At 41.9% G+C, this 19881-nt stretch overlaps 1 protein-coding gene across 2 annotated transcripts in view; it reads left to right on the forward strand.

Moving 5' to 3' along the window:
* The first annotated feature begins 9238 nt into the window (after window positions 1-9238).
* Window positions 9239-19881, forward strand: part of CERS6 (ceramide synthase 6) — a 304965-nt gene continuing 294322 nt past the window's right edge. For both annotated transcript variants that reach the window (XM_021702773.1, XM_044913668.1), the window contains exon 1: window positions 9239-9545. In XM_021702773.1, the coding sequence (XP_021558448.1) occupies window positions 9376-9545 (170 nt within the window). In that variant the 5' untranslated portion in view covers window positions 9239-9375. The remainder of the gene's footprint in view (window positions 9546-19881) is intronic.

Here is a 19881-nt window from a genome sequence, read left to right on the forward strand (position 1 = left end):
TCTTTCTTTCTTTCTTTCTTTCTTTCTTTCTTTCTTTCTTTCTTTCTTTCTTTCTCTTTCTTTCTTTCTTTTTTAAAAAGATTTTATTTATTTGACAGAGAGAGACACACAGAGAGAGGGAACACAAGCAGGGGGAGTAGGAGAGGGAGAAGCAGGCTTCCCGCCAAGCAGGGAGCCCGATGCAGGGCTCGATCCTAGGACCCTGGGATCATGACCTGAGCCGAAGGCAGACGTTTAATGACTGAGCCTCCCAGGTGCCCCCTAATGTCTTTTTCTAAGCGAAGAAACTTCTTAGGGCAAGGCAGATTCTGGTTTTATCCTTGCCCTTCTCTCAGTAGTGTTTTACGTGAATTCCAAAATATTAAAGGGAACTTAGAGAACATCAATTTCCAAGTCAGTTTCAGATAGGGATACCTTTTCCAACATTAATAACAGGTAAACCTCTGCCTGAGCACTTCCCACGATAGGAAGTTCACTGCTTGATGAAGCTGCTGATTCATCTTTGTTCAGCTTTGTGCATTTCTTCTATGGAGAAGAAATCAGCTTTATGGGTATTTTAGACTATTGTCCCAAGTTCTGCCCTCTGGATCTGCACAGATCAAGTCAAATCACCCATATTTGACAGCGCTTCCACTATTGGAACACACATATTAGGTTTCCCAACAATTTTTTTTTCCCCCATGGTGACTGGAATACATTTGTCCTCATAGACTATCTCTGCTCCACACACTTGACTAAAATTCCGGTTTCTTGACTTCCTGAGATTTAAACTCCATCTCCATAATTTCTCAAATTCTCTTGAGTTTATATCCTCCAGATTCCTTGTTTATAGAAGCTTCTTGGATCAAAACCTAGTCTCTTTATGAGTTTCCACAAAATGTCACTGGTTTTAAGCAGTTTGGGTCTAATATGTTTATGGCAGCTTAGCTCATGAGGAATCACACAGCAGGGTGCAGGGGCTTCTGAAATCTCCCTCCACTCCCCTGTCTTTCCCTTCCTTATGTTGTCCTCATCCTCTCTGCCGAGTGAAAGTCAATTCTACTAATCCCAGATGTGAAAAACTCAGCCTGCCTTGAAGGTAGATTATCTCAACAGAGTCTGTTCCTTTTCTGGACAGTGAAACTTTCACTGTTGTTACAGTACATAATAATATTAACTGCTTCCATTGAAATGTTAAACACTTTACATGATCTTATTTCAATTATACCTTAACCCCACGTGGTAGATAGTATTCCTTTTGCTCATGTGAAGAAACAAAGGTTTCAAGAGGTTGAGTAATTTTTCTAAGGAAAACATGTCTATTATTGGCAAAGCTAGCATTTAAACTTACTTTTCTTTAAACTCCAAAGTTAGTTTACCTAACATATATATTAAATGTCTCTCAAGATTTCCATATCCCTCATCATCCTGATTGTTATTCTCTGGAAAATTACAGTAAAAAAAAAAAAGGTATTCCTTTTAAAGTATGGCCTCCTAAAATACATTTATTTAGTCCTCCAGATGTGAAGATAAGGAAGTAATTTAAGATTACAAACACTGCCCAACAGGTGTGTTTGACTTGCCCACCCATTGTTTTTCATAAAACAAATAGCACAACAAAAGAGCAAAAAATAAGAAGGAAAAGGAGAATCTGAATGCCTGTATAATCTCTGGTCCACCTTTTTTTCTTTCACCTGGACTGTTCCATCCATGTTGTTAGCTATCTGGCCCCTAAAGACATTTGCATTTATAATCCCTACTTTTTTATAACATTGTATATTCTTGCCATCCATCTTGGATTTCATAGTTACAGCTCTAATTCTTCTCAAAGCAACTCAGTAAGACCATGGTTCATGCTAATTCTTAACCCTGCTGTGGAATGAATTAAAACTACTGTTTGACATGAAGTAATTTAGCTTATAAGTGCATCCAGCTAACCACCCAGCCTCTACATCTAACGTGGCCGTTCTGTTCTGTTCTCTGCTTGTCTTTACATTTTAAATTTTATTCAAGAAGCTATATGCTATAAGGTTATTCATGTTCTGTAGAATTCATGAAGATTGTAGGATTTAAACTTCAAGAGTTTTAATTTTTCCTGTGTCTACACAGCTGACAAATAATTCCTATGATGCCTACTGTTAAAAATTTTTTCAGAGCTATCCAGTCACTCTTTCTATGTCTAAATGGAAGAAAGTACCAAATTCTCCATAAATCACTAGGCAAGCATTTGATCATTCTGTAGGCAAGTCAAACTTTTTTTTATTGTTGTTGCTCACAGAGGCCAGAAATGCCTGGGTGACATGGAATTTCACTCAGAGGTTTTCCTAATGCCTTTCTATGAGATTAGTTAAATACACAGTGCTGTGTTTTGTTCAAGGTGATGTGACTAGATTTGAATCTTGTCCTTGAGTTCTAGGTCCATCTAGCCAACAGAAAAATACTATCCCTATTTTACAAATGTGAAACCTAAGGAGATTTTGCTACACTCCTCAAGATAATGTCTTCATTAAAGGATTTTGTAATAGTCATAAGTATGCCAAAATGGAATGGGTCAATTTGTTAAGTAGTGAACTTCCTATCGTCAGAGATATTTAATCATAGTTTGGATGAGCACAGAGAATGAATTGTACTCATTGGCATATAAGGCCACTTCCAACTCTGAATTTCTGTTTCTATATAAAGTCAGTAATTTCAAGCAATATTTTAGGTTACTTATTCCTCTCACAAATTGAGATGACTGAGTTTTCTGTTTCTCTTTGGTTATAAAAACCTTTGCATAGTGGAAATTAGAAGTCAGGCTTTCTGGCTAGTAAATCAGATGCCTTCCTAAATGCTGTTCATCTGTACGTACACATAGAAAATCTCATCAAGGTTGACTATACCTAGCTGACGATATCTATGAAGTTACAGACATGTAACTAAGGTGAATATAATTCTTAAGTGTAAGTCCACAGTCAGAAAACCTGGTTGTTTCTCACTTTCCTTTTGTTAGTTTTATAGCACATTTGTCAGGCTTAAAATGTTAGTGGGAATTTCAAGAGGGAAAATTAACATTTAAATAGATTTTGATTATTACAGAGAAGACAGAAAATCCAGCCAGTGATTTGGTTTAGCTAGGAATACAAGAGTAATTGATGGTTGTCAGTATCAGAAAAGGTTTTCCAGAGACAGGAACTGTCAAGGCAGGCGAGGGAGGAGAAAGATGTTCAGACCTCCAGTATTTGACATGCTTATAAAAAAGACTGTGAACATGGGAGGGAACAGTCTTATTGGAAAATCTCCAGAAAATAATGTATATTTAATTCCTATCCAGGTTACATACCCTAACTAATACCATAACCCTAGCCTAACTCCAATGCTGTGAGGTAAACGCTCTCACCCTTTTCTTAAGATGCCAGGAGATGCTAAGTTTTCTGCATTGCTATGGGTGACTTGCATACCATGGGGATGAATCCTACTACTTCGTGCCCAACCCTCCCCCGAAATATTATGTAAATGAAAACCCAAGAGATTACTATCTGGATAGCAGAAAATGAGTTTAGATTTAGGATAGTTTTGCCAACCACAACAAGAAGGTTATATATTCAGGAGAAATGACTGTAGAAACAAAATTTGGCAATATTTCCATACTATTCCCAAAGAAAACCAGGTTTCTTTAAAATTAATGAGTTGAGTGTTTGATTGGATGCTTACTTTCAGCACTATCTTGTATTTTAAGCAATAAATGAATTTTTCTGTATATATTTATTTTTATTTTTTAAAAAATTTTTAAATTTATTTATTTTACAGAGAGAGACACAGTGAGAGAGGGAACACAAGCAGGGGGAATTTGAGAGGGAGAAGCAGGCTTCCCGCTAAGCAGGGAGCCTGATATGGGGCTCGATCCCAGGACTCTGGGATCGTGACCTGAGCCGAAGGCAGACGCTTAACGACTGGGCCACCCAGGCGCCCCTCTGTATATTTTTAAAAACCTGCAATAATTGAACATATATTGTGTACTAGGCATCGTACTATAGAGTTACTTAGATGATATTATCCTAGATAAAATACTGTTCTCACTAAAATAAGTAGGAGTATTTCTTTGCGTCATACTAAAGGCCATTTGTAATCTAGCTTCTCAGCCATATTTTGTGTGTCAGCAAATCCTCCTCACTTTTTTCTTTTGGTCATGCCTTTTCAAAACCTCCTCATTCTTTGAAGTCTGGTTCCATTTCTACCTCTTCCTCAAAGCTTTCCTTGACCTCTTCAACACAGAATGTTTCCTTCCTCCTTTGAGCAGGAAGTCCTTGTTATCTGTAGTACACGGGCACTTACCATATACGGTCCAGTGCCTTCATGAGTAGTGTTGGTGTGTAAGCTATCTGGCTGTTCATGTGAGTACATCCTGTCCCCAAGTAGATTTTGTAGAAATTTTGTAGATTTTGTTCTTTTTGTAGAACAAGTCCTATAGTTTTGTGTTATACAACTCACAGTAGAAATTCAACTAAACTGGCTGTTCTCCTGCATCTAAGGGGTAGACTTAAATATATGTAGAAGGATTAAGACCTGGGTGTGTGCCTAAGAATGAGAAGTAATGCTTAGCTTTGTTGATATTTCCCTGTTGCCTGGAAAAAAGAGGGTATATATTGTATGTATGATGTTTCACATTCAGGACGTGAAGCACACTTTCCTACTATGCCATGTAGGCACTGTCACCCTCTATCCCCAACGAAAACTTTTTTCACCTTTTCTCTCTCCTTATCTCTTCTATTTACAGACTGACTATTGGCTTTTTTGTTAAACTACAAACATGTCTGATGAATAAATTGTATTTTAGTTTCCTGGGGCAACAATTAGTAGTCTTTTCTGCACGTATAGTGACCTCCTTGGGAGGTGTCTTTCTTGTGACTAACCTTCCCCTGGGGGCTGAACTGAAGTCAGCAAAGTGTTAAAGACATGTATTCTCAGAGTAATGTTTTGTATGGTGGGACTCCCTTGGATTAAAATAACAACAAGCCAACCAAAAAGGAGACTGTTTCATGGAACCTAAAGATGAGAAACTAGTTGGCCTTCAGATACCATGTGGAAATATGTCTCTTACTTTTAGTTAATTCTACAGGTCTGCTTTATGCCTCTTTCCTGGTGCCCACTAGCTTCTGCTTTTTCTATCCATGTGGTGAAGCATGGAGCTAACAGCTTCTGAGTTTGAAATCTTAGAGTCTAAGTTATAGAAAAAAAAAAGCCTACCTTGATTCATGCCCTAGTACCTGAAGAAGGACGTCATTTACCATCCTGGGCCAAAGATCCATCTCAACCAATAAAATATGGTCAGACATGATAGATAGCTATTTTACTCTATTGTATTTCTGGGGTAATCATTTGGATGGAGGGTGGTAGGAACAGCCTAGCGCCTGAAGGAGATATGCTGGACAGATAAAAGAGTAGAGGTGTGCTACACTGTACATGTGCATAGAGGTGAAGAGTTTACAAGCCCCTTCCCACATGTTACATCATGGGAGCCTCATGACAGTAGAGTAGCTCAGGCAAGACAGCCACTATCGGTACCCAACTGACACATTCACATTTTACAGTCTAAGGGCATTAATATGCTTTTAGAAACTAAGCGACTAATGCAAGATTCACAAATAAGTAGTAAATTCTCTTTCATTGTTCAACAAACTTACCTTTCAAAATGTTCCTGAAACCCCACCACCTTCTCAAAGGTAATGAATAGGAGAGTAATACTAACTTAGTTTGTCTTCTCTAGAAAAAAGAGCAATTCCAGAGGAGTGTAATTTCAGGGAAGCAGGAATGAGGGAAAAGAAAAGTGAGAGAAAGAAACAAAACATAAGGGAGTGAGTTACTGAGCTGGCCCCAACCTTGGAATAAGCTGATTGTTTTGTATCACAGGATATTTTCAGGGAGGCTGTGTAAAGCTACCGTGTGTGTCCCATGGGCAGGGGAGGGAAAGGAATAAAAGTTTATCCACTAGATTCTATTGCTCTTGGTCAAAGTTCAGGCTCCAGGGCATTAACTTACCAACACTTCCTGTTGTATATGCTTGGGGACATAGCAGAACCTGCTGGACAGCAGAGAAGTCCTAGGGTAGAAGGAAAGATACTATTAGGTCATATATGAGAGTGACATGAAGGACCAGAGGCAACCATGGAGGGAGTCTCTCTGGCTCAGCAGATCAGGCCTCACCATGAGCTGATCTTCTGCCACAAAGGTGGCAATTGACCTTAGCAGCCTCCTCTCTGTGGCCTACAAGAAAGCAGTTGATGCCAAGGCGTCATCCTGGGGGACCATCAGTAACACTGAGCAGCTAACTGCCTGGTCTCAAGTGGGAATGGTGATACCTACTCCTTGATGAAGACTCATTTCAAGGACACCTCTCCTACAGTACTCAAGGTTTGATCAATCCCATCTTTAAGTCCACACTATTCTTCACATGAGTATACACATATTTAATAAAATTATTTATTCAGATTTTTTCTTCTCCTAGAAAGGATTTTTATGAGATTGAGTAATGTTGCTTCATTAATTCAAGTTTACTGAGTACCTACTATGTGCTGGGCACTATTTTAAGGACTAGGGATAGACTAGTGATAGGCACATGGGCACCTGGGTGGCTCAGTTGGTTAAGTGGTTAAATGTCTGCCTTCAGCCCAGGTCATGATCCTAGGGTCCTGGAATGGAGCCCCGTGTTGGGCTCCCTGCTCCATGGGGGGCCCTCTTCTCCCTCTCCCTCTGCCTGCTGCTCCCCCAGCTTGTGCTCTGTCAAATAAATTTTTTTTTTTTAAAAAGAATAGTGATAGGCACAAATCTTTTACTTTTTGAAGCTTACATTTTAGTGTGTATGTGTATGTGAGACTAATAAAGAAATAAGTAAAATATACATTGTGTTAGGTAGTGATAAATACTCTGGGTGAAAACAAAGCAGGAAAGTTAGATAGGAAGTGTGGAGGTGGGGAGTGAGGGTTGTGTGTTAACCAGGGTGGCCAGGGAAGGCTTCATGGAGTAAGTAACATTATAGCAAAGAGTAGGTATGGATATCTGGGGGTGGGGGGCTGAGTTGCAGAGATAGAGAAAATCAAGTGCATAGGCGTTAAGGCATGCTGGATGTTTTCCAAGAAGGCCAGAGAGGCCAGGGTGACCAGAGCAGAGTAAGGGAGAGGCAAATGAAAGAGAAGAGAGTAGATGAGGTCAGAGAATTAATATGGAGCCAAATTATCTTGGGACATTGAAATATCTTTAGCTTTCACTTAGGGAGGGATGGGGAAGCACAGGGAAGCTTTAAGCACAGAAGTGAGTGGACTTCCATTTCAACAAGATCACTAGGGCTAAGAGTAGATTTTAAAGGGATAAGAGCTGAAACTGGGAGTTAGGAGGCACTCAGGTATAACTCAGGTGAGCAGTGTTGATTGTTTGGACCAAGATGGCAGCAGAAGAGGTGATGAGAGATGGTGTGATTCTAGTTTAAAGATGGAGCTGATAGGATTTATTATGGATAAGGAAGGACATCTGAGGAGATTAGAAATCAATCATAAGGAAGATGATTCCAGGGTTTTGGCCTGAGCCAAGATGACAGGAGAAAACAATTTTAGAGGGAAGATTAGTAGTTTGGACAGGAAATGGCTCTTAGACATCCAAGTGGAGTTGCTGAATTGATAGTGGATTTAGGAGACTGAAGTTTAAGGAGGAGTTCATGGTTAGAGAATCAGTATGACATTGAAGGCCGTGGGACTGGATAAGATCACCAAGTGAATATATGTAGATGGAAAATTGAAGGGGACAAAAGGCCAACTCCGAGGTCACTCCATTCTAAGGGGTTAGGAAGGTGAAGAGGACCAAAAAGCATACTCAGCATACCTGGCCATGAAGTAGGAGGAAAACCAGAAGAATGTGGTTTCTGGAAGCCGAGACAAGGAGTTATTTCAAGAGGCAGGGACTGAACAACTTGGCCAAATGTTGCTGATAGCGGTGTTGAGAACTGACCTTTGGTCAGCAGCATGGAGATCACTGGTGAGCTTGAGCAGTTCAGTGCAGTAGAGAGGGTCAAATGCTCAGATGGAAGTTCAAAAGAGAATGGAGGAGAGAGAAACTGTATGGAATAAATACAGGCAATTCTTTAGAGTTTTGCTTTAAAGGGAAAGGGTGAAAAGAGGGTGGTGGTTGGTGGGGCAGGGAGAATAAAGAAGTGTGTGTTAAGGGCCTATTTATATGCCTCTCAGAAGTGTCCCCTACAACGTACTGGCAGAACCAGGCAGAAAAATGAACAAAATACCCCTAGGACCAGGTCTGCACGGGCTACTGAACTGACTGACCCACATGGTTCACTGTATCAATGAGGAAATGTACTGTGGGAGTGAAGGTGCCTGGGCTAGGCCTTATAGACCTAACACCTTAAAGGTTTAAGTTCAAAAAGTAGAAATAATAAACCTGTCAGATAGCAGAGTGGAGGTTCTCTACTGATCCATGTGAAGCCGAAATGTGGTCCGATGGCATTTTCTTAGTGGTTCCTTTAGAGTATCATTATCATCATCCTCACTATCATTAACAAATAGCATCGAAGTGCCTAATTTCACTTACCACCTCATAAATTAAAATAGAGGGCCTTGTTCCCTGGGGGTAACTGGTGTGGTGATGAGCAGTAGTAAAAGAGGCCAGAAGGTCAGGGATGGGGAAAAGGCAGGGATCGGGCGAGGCAGACTCTTGCCAAACCATCCCGCCCCAGTTCCTGATTTCCACCCTGCCTCTCCAAGCGCGGGAGTGCATGGCTCTTTCTCTGCGACTTCTTCCTCCTTTGCTCCTTGAGCCCCCCCACTTCTTCTTTTGCTGTTCTCTCTCAAAGCAGGGGTGGTTTTGAAGATCCGCTCCGACCCGTACCTGCCTCCCCACCGCCTGTAGGCGCGCGGGAAGCGGGCTGAGACCCCTGAAACTCCAGTGGGGGCAGGAACCGGCGTTCTGAGCATGTGCGAGCAAGCCGGGAGGCTAGGGCGTTTTGGGGGGGCCTGGCCCAGGTCGCTGTCCTGAGCGTGGAGCTAGAGCGCGGGGAGCGCAGGACCTGCCTGCACTCCCGGGAGCCGAGCTCCTGCGCCTAGGGCGCAGCGGCTGCGCCCTATCCTCCGGGCGTGGGCGAGCTGGCCGCGTGTGCCTCTCTGCTTGACGCGTGGGTGAGCCAATCAGGACGAGCGGCCCAGGCTGCCATGTGACGGGCGAGGCGGCTCCTTTCCCCAGCGCGGCCAGAGGGAGGAGAGAACCGGGGCTCGCCGCGAGCCTTCGAGAGCAGCAGTCGCGGAGGCGGCGACGGCGGCGGCACAGGCTCGGGCAAGCCGCGCGCGCATCCTCCGGCGCCCTGCGCGGCGGAAAGCTCGGCGGGCCGCGGGAGCCCACGATTGGAGTGGACAAAGCAAGATGGCAGGGATCTTAGCCTGGTTCTGGAACGAGAGATTTTGGCTCCCACACAATGTCACCTGGGCGGACCTGAAGAACACGGAGGAAGCCACCTTCCCGCAGGCTGAGGACCTCTATCTCGCCTTCCCCCTGGCCTTCTGCATCTTCATGGTGCGGCTCATCTTCGAGAGGTAAGAAGGGCTGGAGCGCTCCTCCCCTCCCCCTATACACACACACACACACACACACACACACACACTCTCTCTCTCTCTCACACACACACGCACACGAACCCGCGCGCGCACATTCGCGCGCACACGCACACTCGCGTGCTCTCTGGCGCACGCACCCGTGTCCCCAACGCTCGCGCTCGCTTCTCCCAACCTTTGTGTTCGGGAAGGGGTTGCTGACCCCTCAGCGAGGCTGCCGTTCGGGGAGCCTGGGAGGATCTGGCTAGCCTACGGATTTCCTCCCGGGCGCCTGGGAGGGGCCGCGGAGCGTGGGGGTCGCCCCCCGCTCTCCTCCTTGGCCCGCTCCCTCCCTGCCGCGAGCGCCGGCGAACAAAGGTGAGCGACGGCCGGCCTCGGGACGCGGCGCACTCCGCGGGGCTGGCCCTTCTCCGCCCCGCGGGCTGCCGCGCTGCCGGGCAGGGCTTCCCCGCCGAGGCTCGTCGCCACCCACCTGACAGCCTGGAACGTTGCGGACGCGCCGCCGGGAGGGCGGAGGGACGGTGCACACTTCCAGTCCCTTCACTCCCGCACGCGGATTGTAGAGACCCGGCTTCAGAAGAATTCGCCAGGGACTCCTCGGCTTCTGGCCGCTGTTTAGTTTCTATCAGTGACACTGAGTATCAGGCTCACGGTCCGGGGAGATAGATGACAATAGTTTTTAGGCTTCCAGCACTCCAGGTCATTAGCGGTTTTCTTAAAAGAGGATATGGCAGGACGGGTGCACAGCCTGCAACATGGTGATATTAAATAGATAGATGTTTCCTATGAATAACCATAAACTTTTGTACCAGAGACACTTAAAGCATTTTAAAGAACTGTTATTTATTGTTTGTTTAATTTCCGGATTTGGTTAGTAGCTCCATTGTGTCATGAACAAACTTGTGTTACTCTTATTGAATCGGTCTTAGTCACAAAACTCGATTTTGCGTGCTGTGCACTCCCAGGGAGCTATTGAAACAAAACCAGGACAGCAGCCCGTAATTCTTTTCCTCAACTGAAAACCTCGCCCCCCCCTTCCTCTCCTCTCCCAGCCCCCCATTCATCAGTAAAGGCTGAATTTCTTAGATCACAGAGCTTAGACTCTATTTCTCACGTCCACTCCACCTCTCTTCCCCTGCCCCCAACTCACCCCTGGTTTTGTTTCTTAAGCTTTTGCTGTTATTTTGTTTGCTGTTTCTGTTTGTCTAAAACCGCTATTGAGGATGGCAGCATTTGCCTTTTGTGTCATTTGTTTCTGGAAATGGCAACAGAAAAAGCTTCGTGGGAACAAAAAGTGTCTTTTGTTTAAGGAAGCTGTATTTTTCAACGGGCAGTATTGACGCTTCTGAGCGAAGTCAGCTGTTCACATGCAGAGATTGAAATGCACAAAGGAACAGATTTAAAGACCTATTTTAAAATAATTGAAATCCAGCGCAGGTGCCTCATTGATCCTATCTAGCAGTGAGACTTACTGTGAAAAAGTGGGTGTGTTTGCAGGTTAGAGTTGCTTCTAGAGCAAACGTTTAGTTACAGAAAATAGGAACTCTTATCTAACTTCGCAGTCTCTCCAAAAACAGCCTCTCGGGAACAGCAGGTTGTTCCGTGTTGATCCTTAGTAGGAGCTCCACACACAGTTGCCTTAGGACATCTGATCAATTCTGCCTGGGCTCACTTGTCATCAGCAAATGCATTTGAAAGAGGTGTGTAGTCTTGTTTTAGATAACAAAAGCATGCCGGCTAATGACCTATATGCAGAAAGCTGATTGCAGGCTATTCATTAGGTTGAAAAAAAGTAAATTTAGCTTTGTACTTAGACTTTCTCTGCCATAAAAAAAAACTTAAAAACGGATGTAATTTAAGTTGAAAACTGTAAGTTTGTTATTTCTCTTCCTGAACATTTTTTTTCTTCCTTTGCGCAATCCCATGACTTAGAGTTTATACAAAAGGGTCAGCTGCTTTCAACTCTCAGTCACAGCAAATGTCCTCCTATTGCTAGGTAGAGAGTTTTCCAGTTTCTTTCAGGCCATTGATTCAAGTAGAAGTGAATTTAATGGCCTGTATGGAAACTGAAAGTTTGTGATTAATGTTCAGCATAGTAATCCAGTATGGCCCATGTACCACACGATGCTACTGACTTTTGGAAGGGTGTCTGCTTTGTTTCTTTTTCTTCTTATACTAGTGACAACTCTGTCTTTAACCATTCAGACTCTCCAGTCTCTGAAAATCCAGTGTATAGTTGTATCCAGAATTACAAGTTCTGCATGTTTCTCCTCTTCTCACACCTAAATAACACATTCTGGCATCCAACCTGTGGCCTTCATCTCAGCATCCACCAAGGGCCTGAACTTGAATCAGCTGATATTGTTATCATTGATATGACTCACTTTCAGTACCCTTCTAACATGTGCTTAAATCTTTCTTTTGCAGTATTCTGTAATGTATAGCATGACTTAAAGAAGCCTGTTATGAGTCTCTTTGTAAAACGAAATGCTTTTATAATAGAAATAATTCCCTCCAGATTCGGTTCCTTTTTTTAAAATTTATGTTTCATTTTTGGGGTGCCTAGCTGGTTCAGTTGGAGGAGCATGCAACTCTTGATCTTGGGGTCGTGAGTTTGAGCCCCACTTTGGGTGTAGAGATTACTTAAATAAGTATTTAAAAAATTATTTTTTTTTATTTTTGAGGATTCTATCCTTTTTATGCTTCTGTTGTCATTTATTTCAAAGTTGAGAACATATCTATGAAATATCTCGTTATCCAGGATCTTTATTTCCGTTAAATGGGGTCTGTAATGCCCTCGTTGAGGCCCAAATTGTGAATTTGAATACCTTCTCCTTAGTCTTACGTTTTTCTCTTTTAAAGAGAAACACTAAAGAATGGACTGGATTGAGCTCTGCTCGTTTGAACAGGCTTATTTTTTGTTTGCACTCCACTGTTGGGGTGTTGACAGTGGAGGCATTGGTGGCCAGAATGATGCTGTGTTATATACCATATGGGCAACAATATGGATGCCCAGCATGGTTGGTTAAAAATGGAGCAGCCTAAATTCAGTGATTTTTGGCTGAGTCTCTGAATAGCCCCTAAGCTTGGTGGTTTTTAGCATAGCCTTTATATTGCACTTAACTCTGGATAGAACAGGAGGGGCCACTATAGATATTACTTGATTGACAAAGTAAAATATCTTGTTAAAAACAACTTCATGATTTCTCCTAGAATGAAAATTTTAGGGTATACCGTTATGTAGTTAGCTTGATGACAAGGAACAAAATATTATTTATTTATTTTACATTTTTAAAGAATTTCAATTTCAGTATAGTTAACATACAGTGTTATATTAGTTTCAGATGTACAATATAGTATTCAACAATTCTATGCATTACTCAGTGCTCATCATGATCAAAATATTTAATAATGTATTATCTATTTGATGATTTTTTAAATTTAATACTTAAGGCTTAATAAGCCATTCTATGGAATTATAATAAATGGCTTTTTCCAAATTCACTTTTTAGAATGTATTGCTGTAGGGGTGCCTGGGTGGCTCAGTGGGTTAAGCATCTGACTTCATCTCAGGTCATGATCTCAGGGTCCTGGGATTTAAGCCCTGAGTGGCTCTCCATCTGTGCTCAGCAGGGAGTCTGCTTCTCCCTCTCCTTTTGCCCCTCCCCCCTGCTCCTGTGCTTTCTCTCTCTCTCTCTCTCAAATAAAGTCTTTTAAAAAATGTGTTGCTATAGTATTCATAAATGTGGGATTAAAGTTCTGAATTTCTTTTGGGGAATAAAAATTCCTTGAGTTGTTGTAACAGGTAATGTTAGTACATTTTCTTCCATGTGGGTTTAGGAGAGAGATGCAGGAAGTATCGATTAGGAGTCAGAACGTTCAAATTCTAGTCAAACTTACCTCAAACTGGGGCAGCTGCCTAATTTCTCTCTGCCTTATTTTCTCATCTATCCAGTGAAGCAGATGGCCTTTGTAATCTAAGATTGCTTTCATCCCCTCAATTATCCGATTCCTATAGGTAGTCTGTATATATGTAGCTTGCTAATTATTATCTCACGAAACTTTGAGCAGGCTAAATGTCATTTTTTGCAGGTAGAAATAAGTAATCTAAGAATAAAGAGATTTTTTTCATACAAGTATTTTAGCCAGTGGTTTTGTTTCTTGTATTTTTCAACTATGATTTGAATCAAAAGAATCATTTGGACTATTATCAATTGTGCTCCAAAAAGCTACAATATTTCGGAATAATCAACAAAGACGATTCCGCAGAGAAAGCACTTGCTCTCTTTCCTCAGACAGATGGACCCTAGAATCAACCTGGCCCCTCTTATGATGACTGGTTATGAAATGAGAAACTCATTACTGTCAGGTTGGCTCTCAAAGTGCCAAGCTATGTGAGAAGTGTCATTTTTCAGGAGGCTGACACCAGTTTTGCCTGCTCGTTCAGTCAAATGACCTGCTGCCCTCAAACCTTCAAGGAACAGTAGTGTCTCAGTAGTGCGAGGGGATGTCTGTCCAGTGGGCTTTTTCTTTTTTTTAAAGATTTTATATATTTATTTATTCATGAGAGACAGAGAGAGAGAGAGAGAGAGAGAGAGAGAGAAGCAGAGGGAGAAGCAGGCTCCCAAGGAGCAGGGAGCCCGATGCGGGACTCGATCCCAGGACTCTGGGATCATGACCTGAGCCGAAGGCAGACGCTTAACCGTCTGAGCCACCCAGGCGCCCCAGTGGGCTTTTTCTTATGGATTTACTTAGTATCTTTGCCTTGCCAGCGGCCTTGGGTGAGGCCCTCTAGGAGAAGAGGGGGGAGGGGAAGGAAGGCAGGGAGAATGAATGAGGACATATTCCTGATGGTTAGAGGGGAGAGAAGAGGTATGAGTGAATGTCTGCCACGAAAAAGCAGTGTCAGGTGAGTTTGATTTCTGAAGGATATTCCTGTAATGTACCTTGTAATGAAGAGACTGATGTCATCCAATATATTTTGAAAGAATTTGCAACTGACTGAATGTTTCTGTCCCCTCAGAATTCATAAGTTGCAATCCTAAACATCAAGGTGTTGCTATTAGGAGGTGGGGACTTTGGGGGGGGGGTTGGTAATTAGGCTAGGAGGGTGGATCCTTTGTGAATAGGATTAGTGCCCTTGTAAAAAAGGCCTCAGAGAGCTCCCTGCCTCTTCCACCAGCCACGTGAGGGCACAATAAAAAGGTGGCTGGCTGTGAACCTGGAAGCTTATTCTCACCAGACACCACATCTGCTGGTGCCTTGATATTGGACTTCCCAGTCTCCAGAACTATGACAAATAAATTTCTGTTGTTTTTAAGCCACCCAGCCTATAATATTTTGTTGTAACAGCCTGAATGGACCAAGACAGAGTACTTGATGACAATTTGCATATGATTACGGTTTTTGTCATGCAATCAGTCTTGAATATTTAACTCTATAAATGCACGTATTTCACTTTCAATATGGTGTGATTCAGATTAAAACTATGGATATCTGCTTTGCCAGACTGGTGTTAGAAGCAAGAGTTGGGGTCATACCCAATAAGGTTGTTCCTACAGTTTCTGACTGGGAAAGGAAAATTGGATTACAATGGATGCTTTGTTGGAAAACAACCTAAAATCAAAGGGATGGTATTCTTTGCAGAGCTTTAGTACAGCTTTCTCATCTTGCAAAATAAATGGTTTGCATTTACAGGGTGCAATAGTTTAGCTATTTGTAGTAGATTGATTTATGGATAAAAGGCATCATGTTACTCTTAATGGATAGTGCCTTAGAATGGTGAGGGAGGCAGGTGAGAACTTTATCACAAATGATTTCATGTCATCAGGGATTAATGACACTAGCACTTGGAGTTCACTTATGACTTTTGAAAATATCTGAATTTTTCATGGATGGGGTTAGATTTTTTTGGTTGGATTCTAGTTTGTAAGTGGTTTCTCTTCAGTGATGGAGAAAGGTAGGTGTCAATGGAAAGGAAATGGGGTTTAAGGTGAATTTCTTCTATCAGCAAACCCGTCCCATGGCTTATAAGAGATCACCGCACTGTCCTCAGGCTCTCTTCACTTGTTTCACTTACCTGTTCACACTTTGTTGGTGAGCTTGAGAATCTGGGCCCATTTGGCACATAGAAGATTCTGAATGTCGATTACATGTGCTTAAATTCCTTCTTCTACCACCAAACCAAATTAGATTTTCTAAAACCTTTGGTCATCTATTTCTTACAAAGTCATGACTCTCAAAATTTTACGGTTTTTTTTCCTCCCTCCCATCTTCATTTGATCAGCTCATTTCTTAGACACTTTTGGGTCAGGATATTGGGGTTCCAGATTTTGTTTGCCAGTAACTAGTTGTGTCACTTAATGTTTCTAGGGAATTTTTTTTTTATAAAAATAAGTAAGCAAAATTGCTTCTTGTAGCACAAGGATCCTTCTATACTAGCGATGCCCTGAGAACCCTTATTCCTAACTAAGATTTTATCCTTTGGTTTTTGCCCTTCCCCCCTTAAAAAACAACAACAACAACAACCCGCTCAGCAGGGACCCGGTCTCCATCCCGGGACTCAATTCCGGGACTCCAGGATCATGATCTGAGCTGAAGGCAGATGCTTAACTGACTGAGCCGCCCAGGTGCCCCTGGTGATCTGTTTTAAAGCAAATATCATGAGATGATGTAGATCCACCATAATTCCTTTAACCAGTCTCCATATTGTTGTTGGACATTTAGGCTGTTTCCTGTTTGTATATATAAATCTCTCAACTCCTGGTGACTTCCTAAGGAATGTTTCCGAGAAGTGGCATTTCTGAGCCTCAAATGGTAAATATTTTAGTATTCTTGATAGACACAAATTGCCAAATTAGTGTCCAGAAAGATTATATCCATTTGTACTTCCTTATCAGCATACAAATTATTATCATTTGAAGATATTTTTGCTTTGCAAGTTGAAAAAAAGTTACTGTTGTATGTTTTGTTATTAATGATGAACTTATTTCAGATATTTACTAATCATTTGTATTTTGCTTTCTGTGAATTCATGTATGTTTTCCTGTTGGGATGAGCCTTCCAACATTTTTGGTAGGAAAGTGGTAGCCTTTGAATTTTTTTAAAATGCAGAATGGTCTTGTTTTTGTGTTTCTTGGGTCCTGTGTTTACACTTTTCGTTTCTTTCTGCTTTCAGCCTCTCCCCCACAACCTGAGTCATCATCATCAGGCAGAAAGCTTCTCACATTCTGCACAGTGGAAGGGATACAGGCGAGAGGATGAAATAGTATAATATCCTGACTTTATTATGGAGGATGAGGCAGAAAGGGCTGGGAGGAAGTTTGAGGGATTAAGAATGAATGGGTTTTAAGCAAATAATACATCATATGTTAAAAAAAAGAAGAAGATAGTAGGAAGGGAAAAATGAAGGGGGGGGGACATTGGAGGGGGAGATGAACCATGAGAGACTATGGACTCTGAGAAACAAACTGAGAGTTCTAGAGGGGAGGGGGGTGGGGGGATGGGTTAGCCTGGTGATGGGTATTAAGGAGGGCACGTATTGAATGGAGCACTGGGTGTTATGTGCAAAAAATGAATCATGGAACACTACATCAAAAACTAATGATGTAATGTATGGTGATTAACATAACATAATAAAATTTAAAAAAAAAAGAATGAATGGGTTTTTATGAAGGAAAACTCTGAGATAGAGCCTAAACTCTTGTATTGTTTCTCTGAATGTTTGGTTAAAAGTGACTTATTAGACACCAATCATTAGGGACATACAGATGAAAACTATAGTGAGATACCACCTCACACTCATTCGGATGGCTGCTATTGAAAGAAAGAAAGAAGAGAAAGAAGGAAAAGACAGAAAGAAAGAGGAAGGCAGGCAGAAACAAACGAGTGTTGGTGAGGATGTGGAGAAATTGGAACCCTGTGCATTGGTGGTGGGAATATAAAGTGTACAGCCACTGTAGAAAAGAATAAGGAATATCTTCCAAAAATTAAAAATAGAATTATCATATGATCAGCAATTCCACTTCTGGTATATGCCCAAAAGAATTGAAAGCAGAGTCTCAAGGAGATATTTGCACACTTATGTTCTTAGCAACATTATTCACAATAGCCAAAAAGTGGAAGCAATCCTGGTGTCCATCGACAGATGAATAGATAAACAAAATGTGGTGTGTACATCAACACAATATCATTCAGCTTTAAAAAGGGAGGAATTCTGACACATGCTAAAGCATGGATGAACCTTGAGGACATTATGCTCAGTTGAGTAAGCCAGTCACGAAAAGACAAACGCTGTATGATCACACTCATATGAGGTACCTAGGATAGTCAGATTCATAGAGACGGAAAGTGGAATGGTTGCCAGGGGCTGAAGAGAGGCAGCAATCCTAAGTTATTGTTTCATGGGTATAGAGTTTCATTTTTGTAAGATGAAAAGAGTTCTGGAGATGGATTAGATTGGTGGTGATGGTTGCTCCACGTGAATGTACTTAACGCAAACTGTACACTTAAAAATGGTTAAGGTGGTAAATTTTAGGTTATGTGTATTTATTTTACCACAGCTAAAAAGAACAGAAAAATAAAGAAGATTCACCGACTTAAAAAAGTCACTTACTAGAAATAACTGGTTTCATTTTCTAGGCTCGACAATTTTCTAGTTAGGAACAAACAACCCAGTCCTGTTGATCTCCGTTTCATCAAGCACTATTTTGTTTCGGTGTTTATGTTCTTTTAAAATGCAAAAGTCATTGGACTTGTGGACTAGGAGATCCCTTCTCTCCAGGATCACCTGGCATGGTTTGGGGGGAGGTGAGGTCTGATGGGAGGAAGGTTCAAGTCCAGAGAGCACTTACGTACCCTGGGCCTTTTGGGAAGGTATTTCAACCAAACAGCTGCCTTCAGTCCATGTGTTAATATGACAATAATAGTAAATTGGTAGGTACAGAAGAGAATACAGTGTCTTTAGAAAAGCGCACTGCACAGTTTCAGAGGATCCAGCTCTAGGATTAAAGTAAAGGCATCCTAGTGACTTCACAATCCATTTAAAGCAAACCAGGATGATAGGATAAAATTCTAGTAAGGCAAGTGGCCTAGGCCACAGATATATCCAATGGAAGGTTTTCTGGGGAAGAAGATCAGATCTGACCCTCTTCTCTGTCTTTCATTTTAAATTGACATCCGTTTTATAAGCAAATAATTTAAAAAATTTTTTGTAATTTCTTTTATTTGACAGAGAGACAGTGAGAGAGGGAACACAAGCAGGGGGAGTGGGAGAGGGAGAAGCAGGCTTCCCGCTGAGCAGGGAGCCTGATATGGGGCTCGATCCCAGGACGCTGGGATCATGACCTGAGCTAAAGGCAGACGCTTAACGACTGAGCCACCCAGGCGCCCCTTATAAGTAAATAATTTAAATACTTGAAAATCTGAACATGATTTTACTCAAATGCTGCATACTATAAGGTAATCAACAGTAAGGATAGGCAGGTACATATTATTGAAAAATAGTTTTCAAAGTTTATGCTAATGTTTGGTCATTGTACGAAACACTGCTTCCTATAATTCATCTATGAGAATATTTTGGGTGTTTTTTTTTTTTTTTAAGGAGAACTTTCTTTTTCTCACTACTAGCCTTCAAAATGGACTTCTCTTGAACCACTCCTGCTTCTTATTCCTACTTTTGCTTTTATTACCTCAGAACTGGATTGTGGGGGTTGTTTTGGCAGGGGTGGGGTTAGAGATACACAAATGGTTTTTCATTACAGGAAAGATGCGTTCCTTTACTAGGTAAGCTTGTTCACACAGTGACCTAAGAATAATACTTGTTTGTGACTTGCCAGCGTCTACATAAATGTCACATCTTATCTTTGAGGTTTTCAGGTTACAAAGCTGTTGTTGCTGTCCTGATGCTCTGATTGGGATTCTGCCCCCCCACCCCCACTTCCTCCCTTCCTTTTGTCTTCTTTCTCCCTACCTCCTCCCCTTCCTTTCTTCCTTTAAAACCACAAGCTGGTCTTGAGAGCAGAGGAGTAGTAGGTAAGAGTGGGAGTGGGGATAGAGAAAACCATCGAAAGTCTTGTCTAGGGACACTTTGGCAAGTATGAGAGTAAAAGCTGTCAGCTAAGTGGCTCTGTAGATCTTGTCTTCATAGATCACCATTACAATGCAGAATAAAGTGACTTGGTTTAAGCAGAGTGGCAGTTTTGGACACAAGAGCTTGAGTGAAGGGAAGTTGAGAACCAAGCAATCCAAGCTTAGGCATTATGGGGATTAAGAGAATGTAAGGGCTTTAAGCCAGTGGGTGTGTGTATCTTTGAGTATG

Source organism: Neomonachus schauinslandi, chromosome 3 (genome assembly GCF_002201575.2).
Source record: "Neomonachus schauinslandi chromosome 3, ASM220157v2, whole genome shotgun sequence".
NCBI classification, from domain to species: domain Eukaryota; kingdom Metazoa; phylum Chordata; class Mammalia; order Carnivora; family Phocidae; genus Neomonachus; species Neomonachus schauinslandi.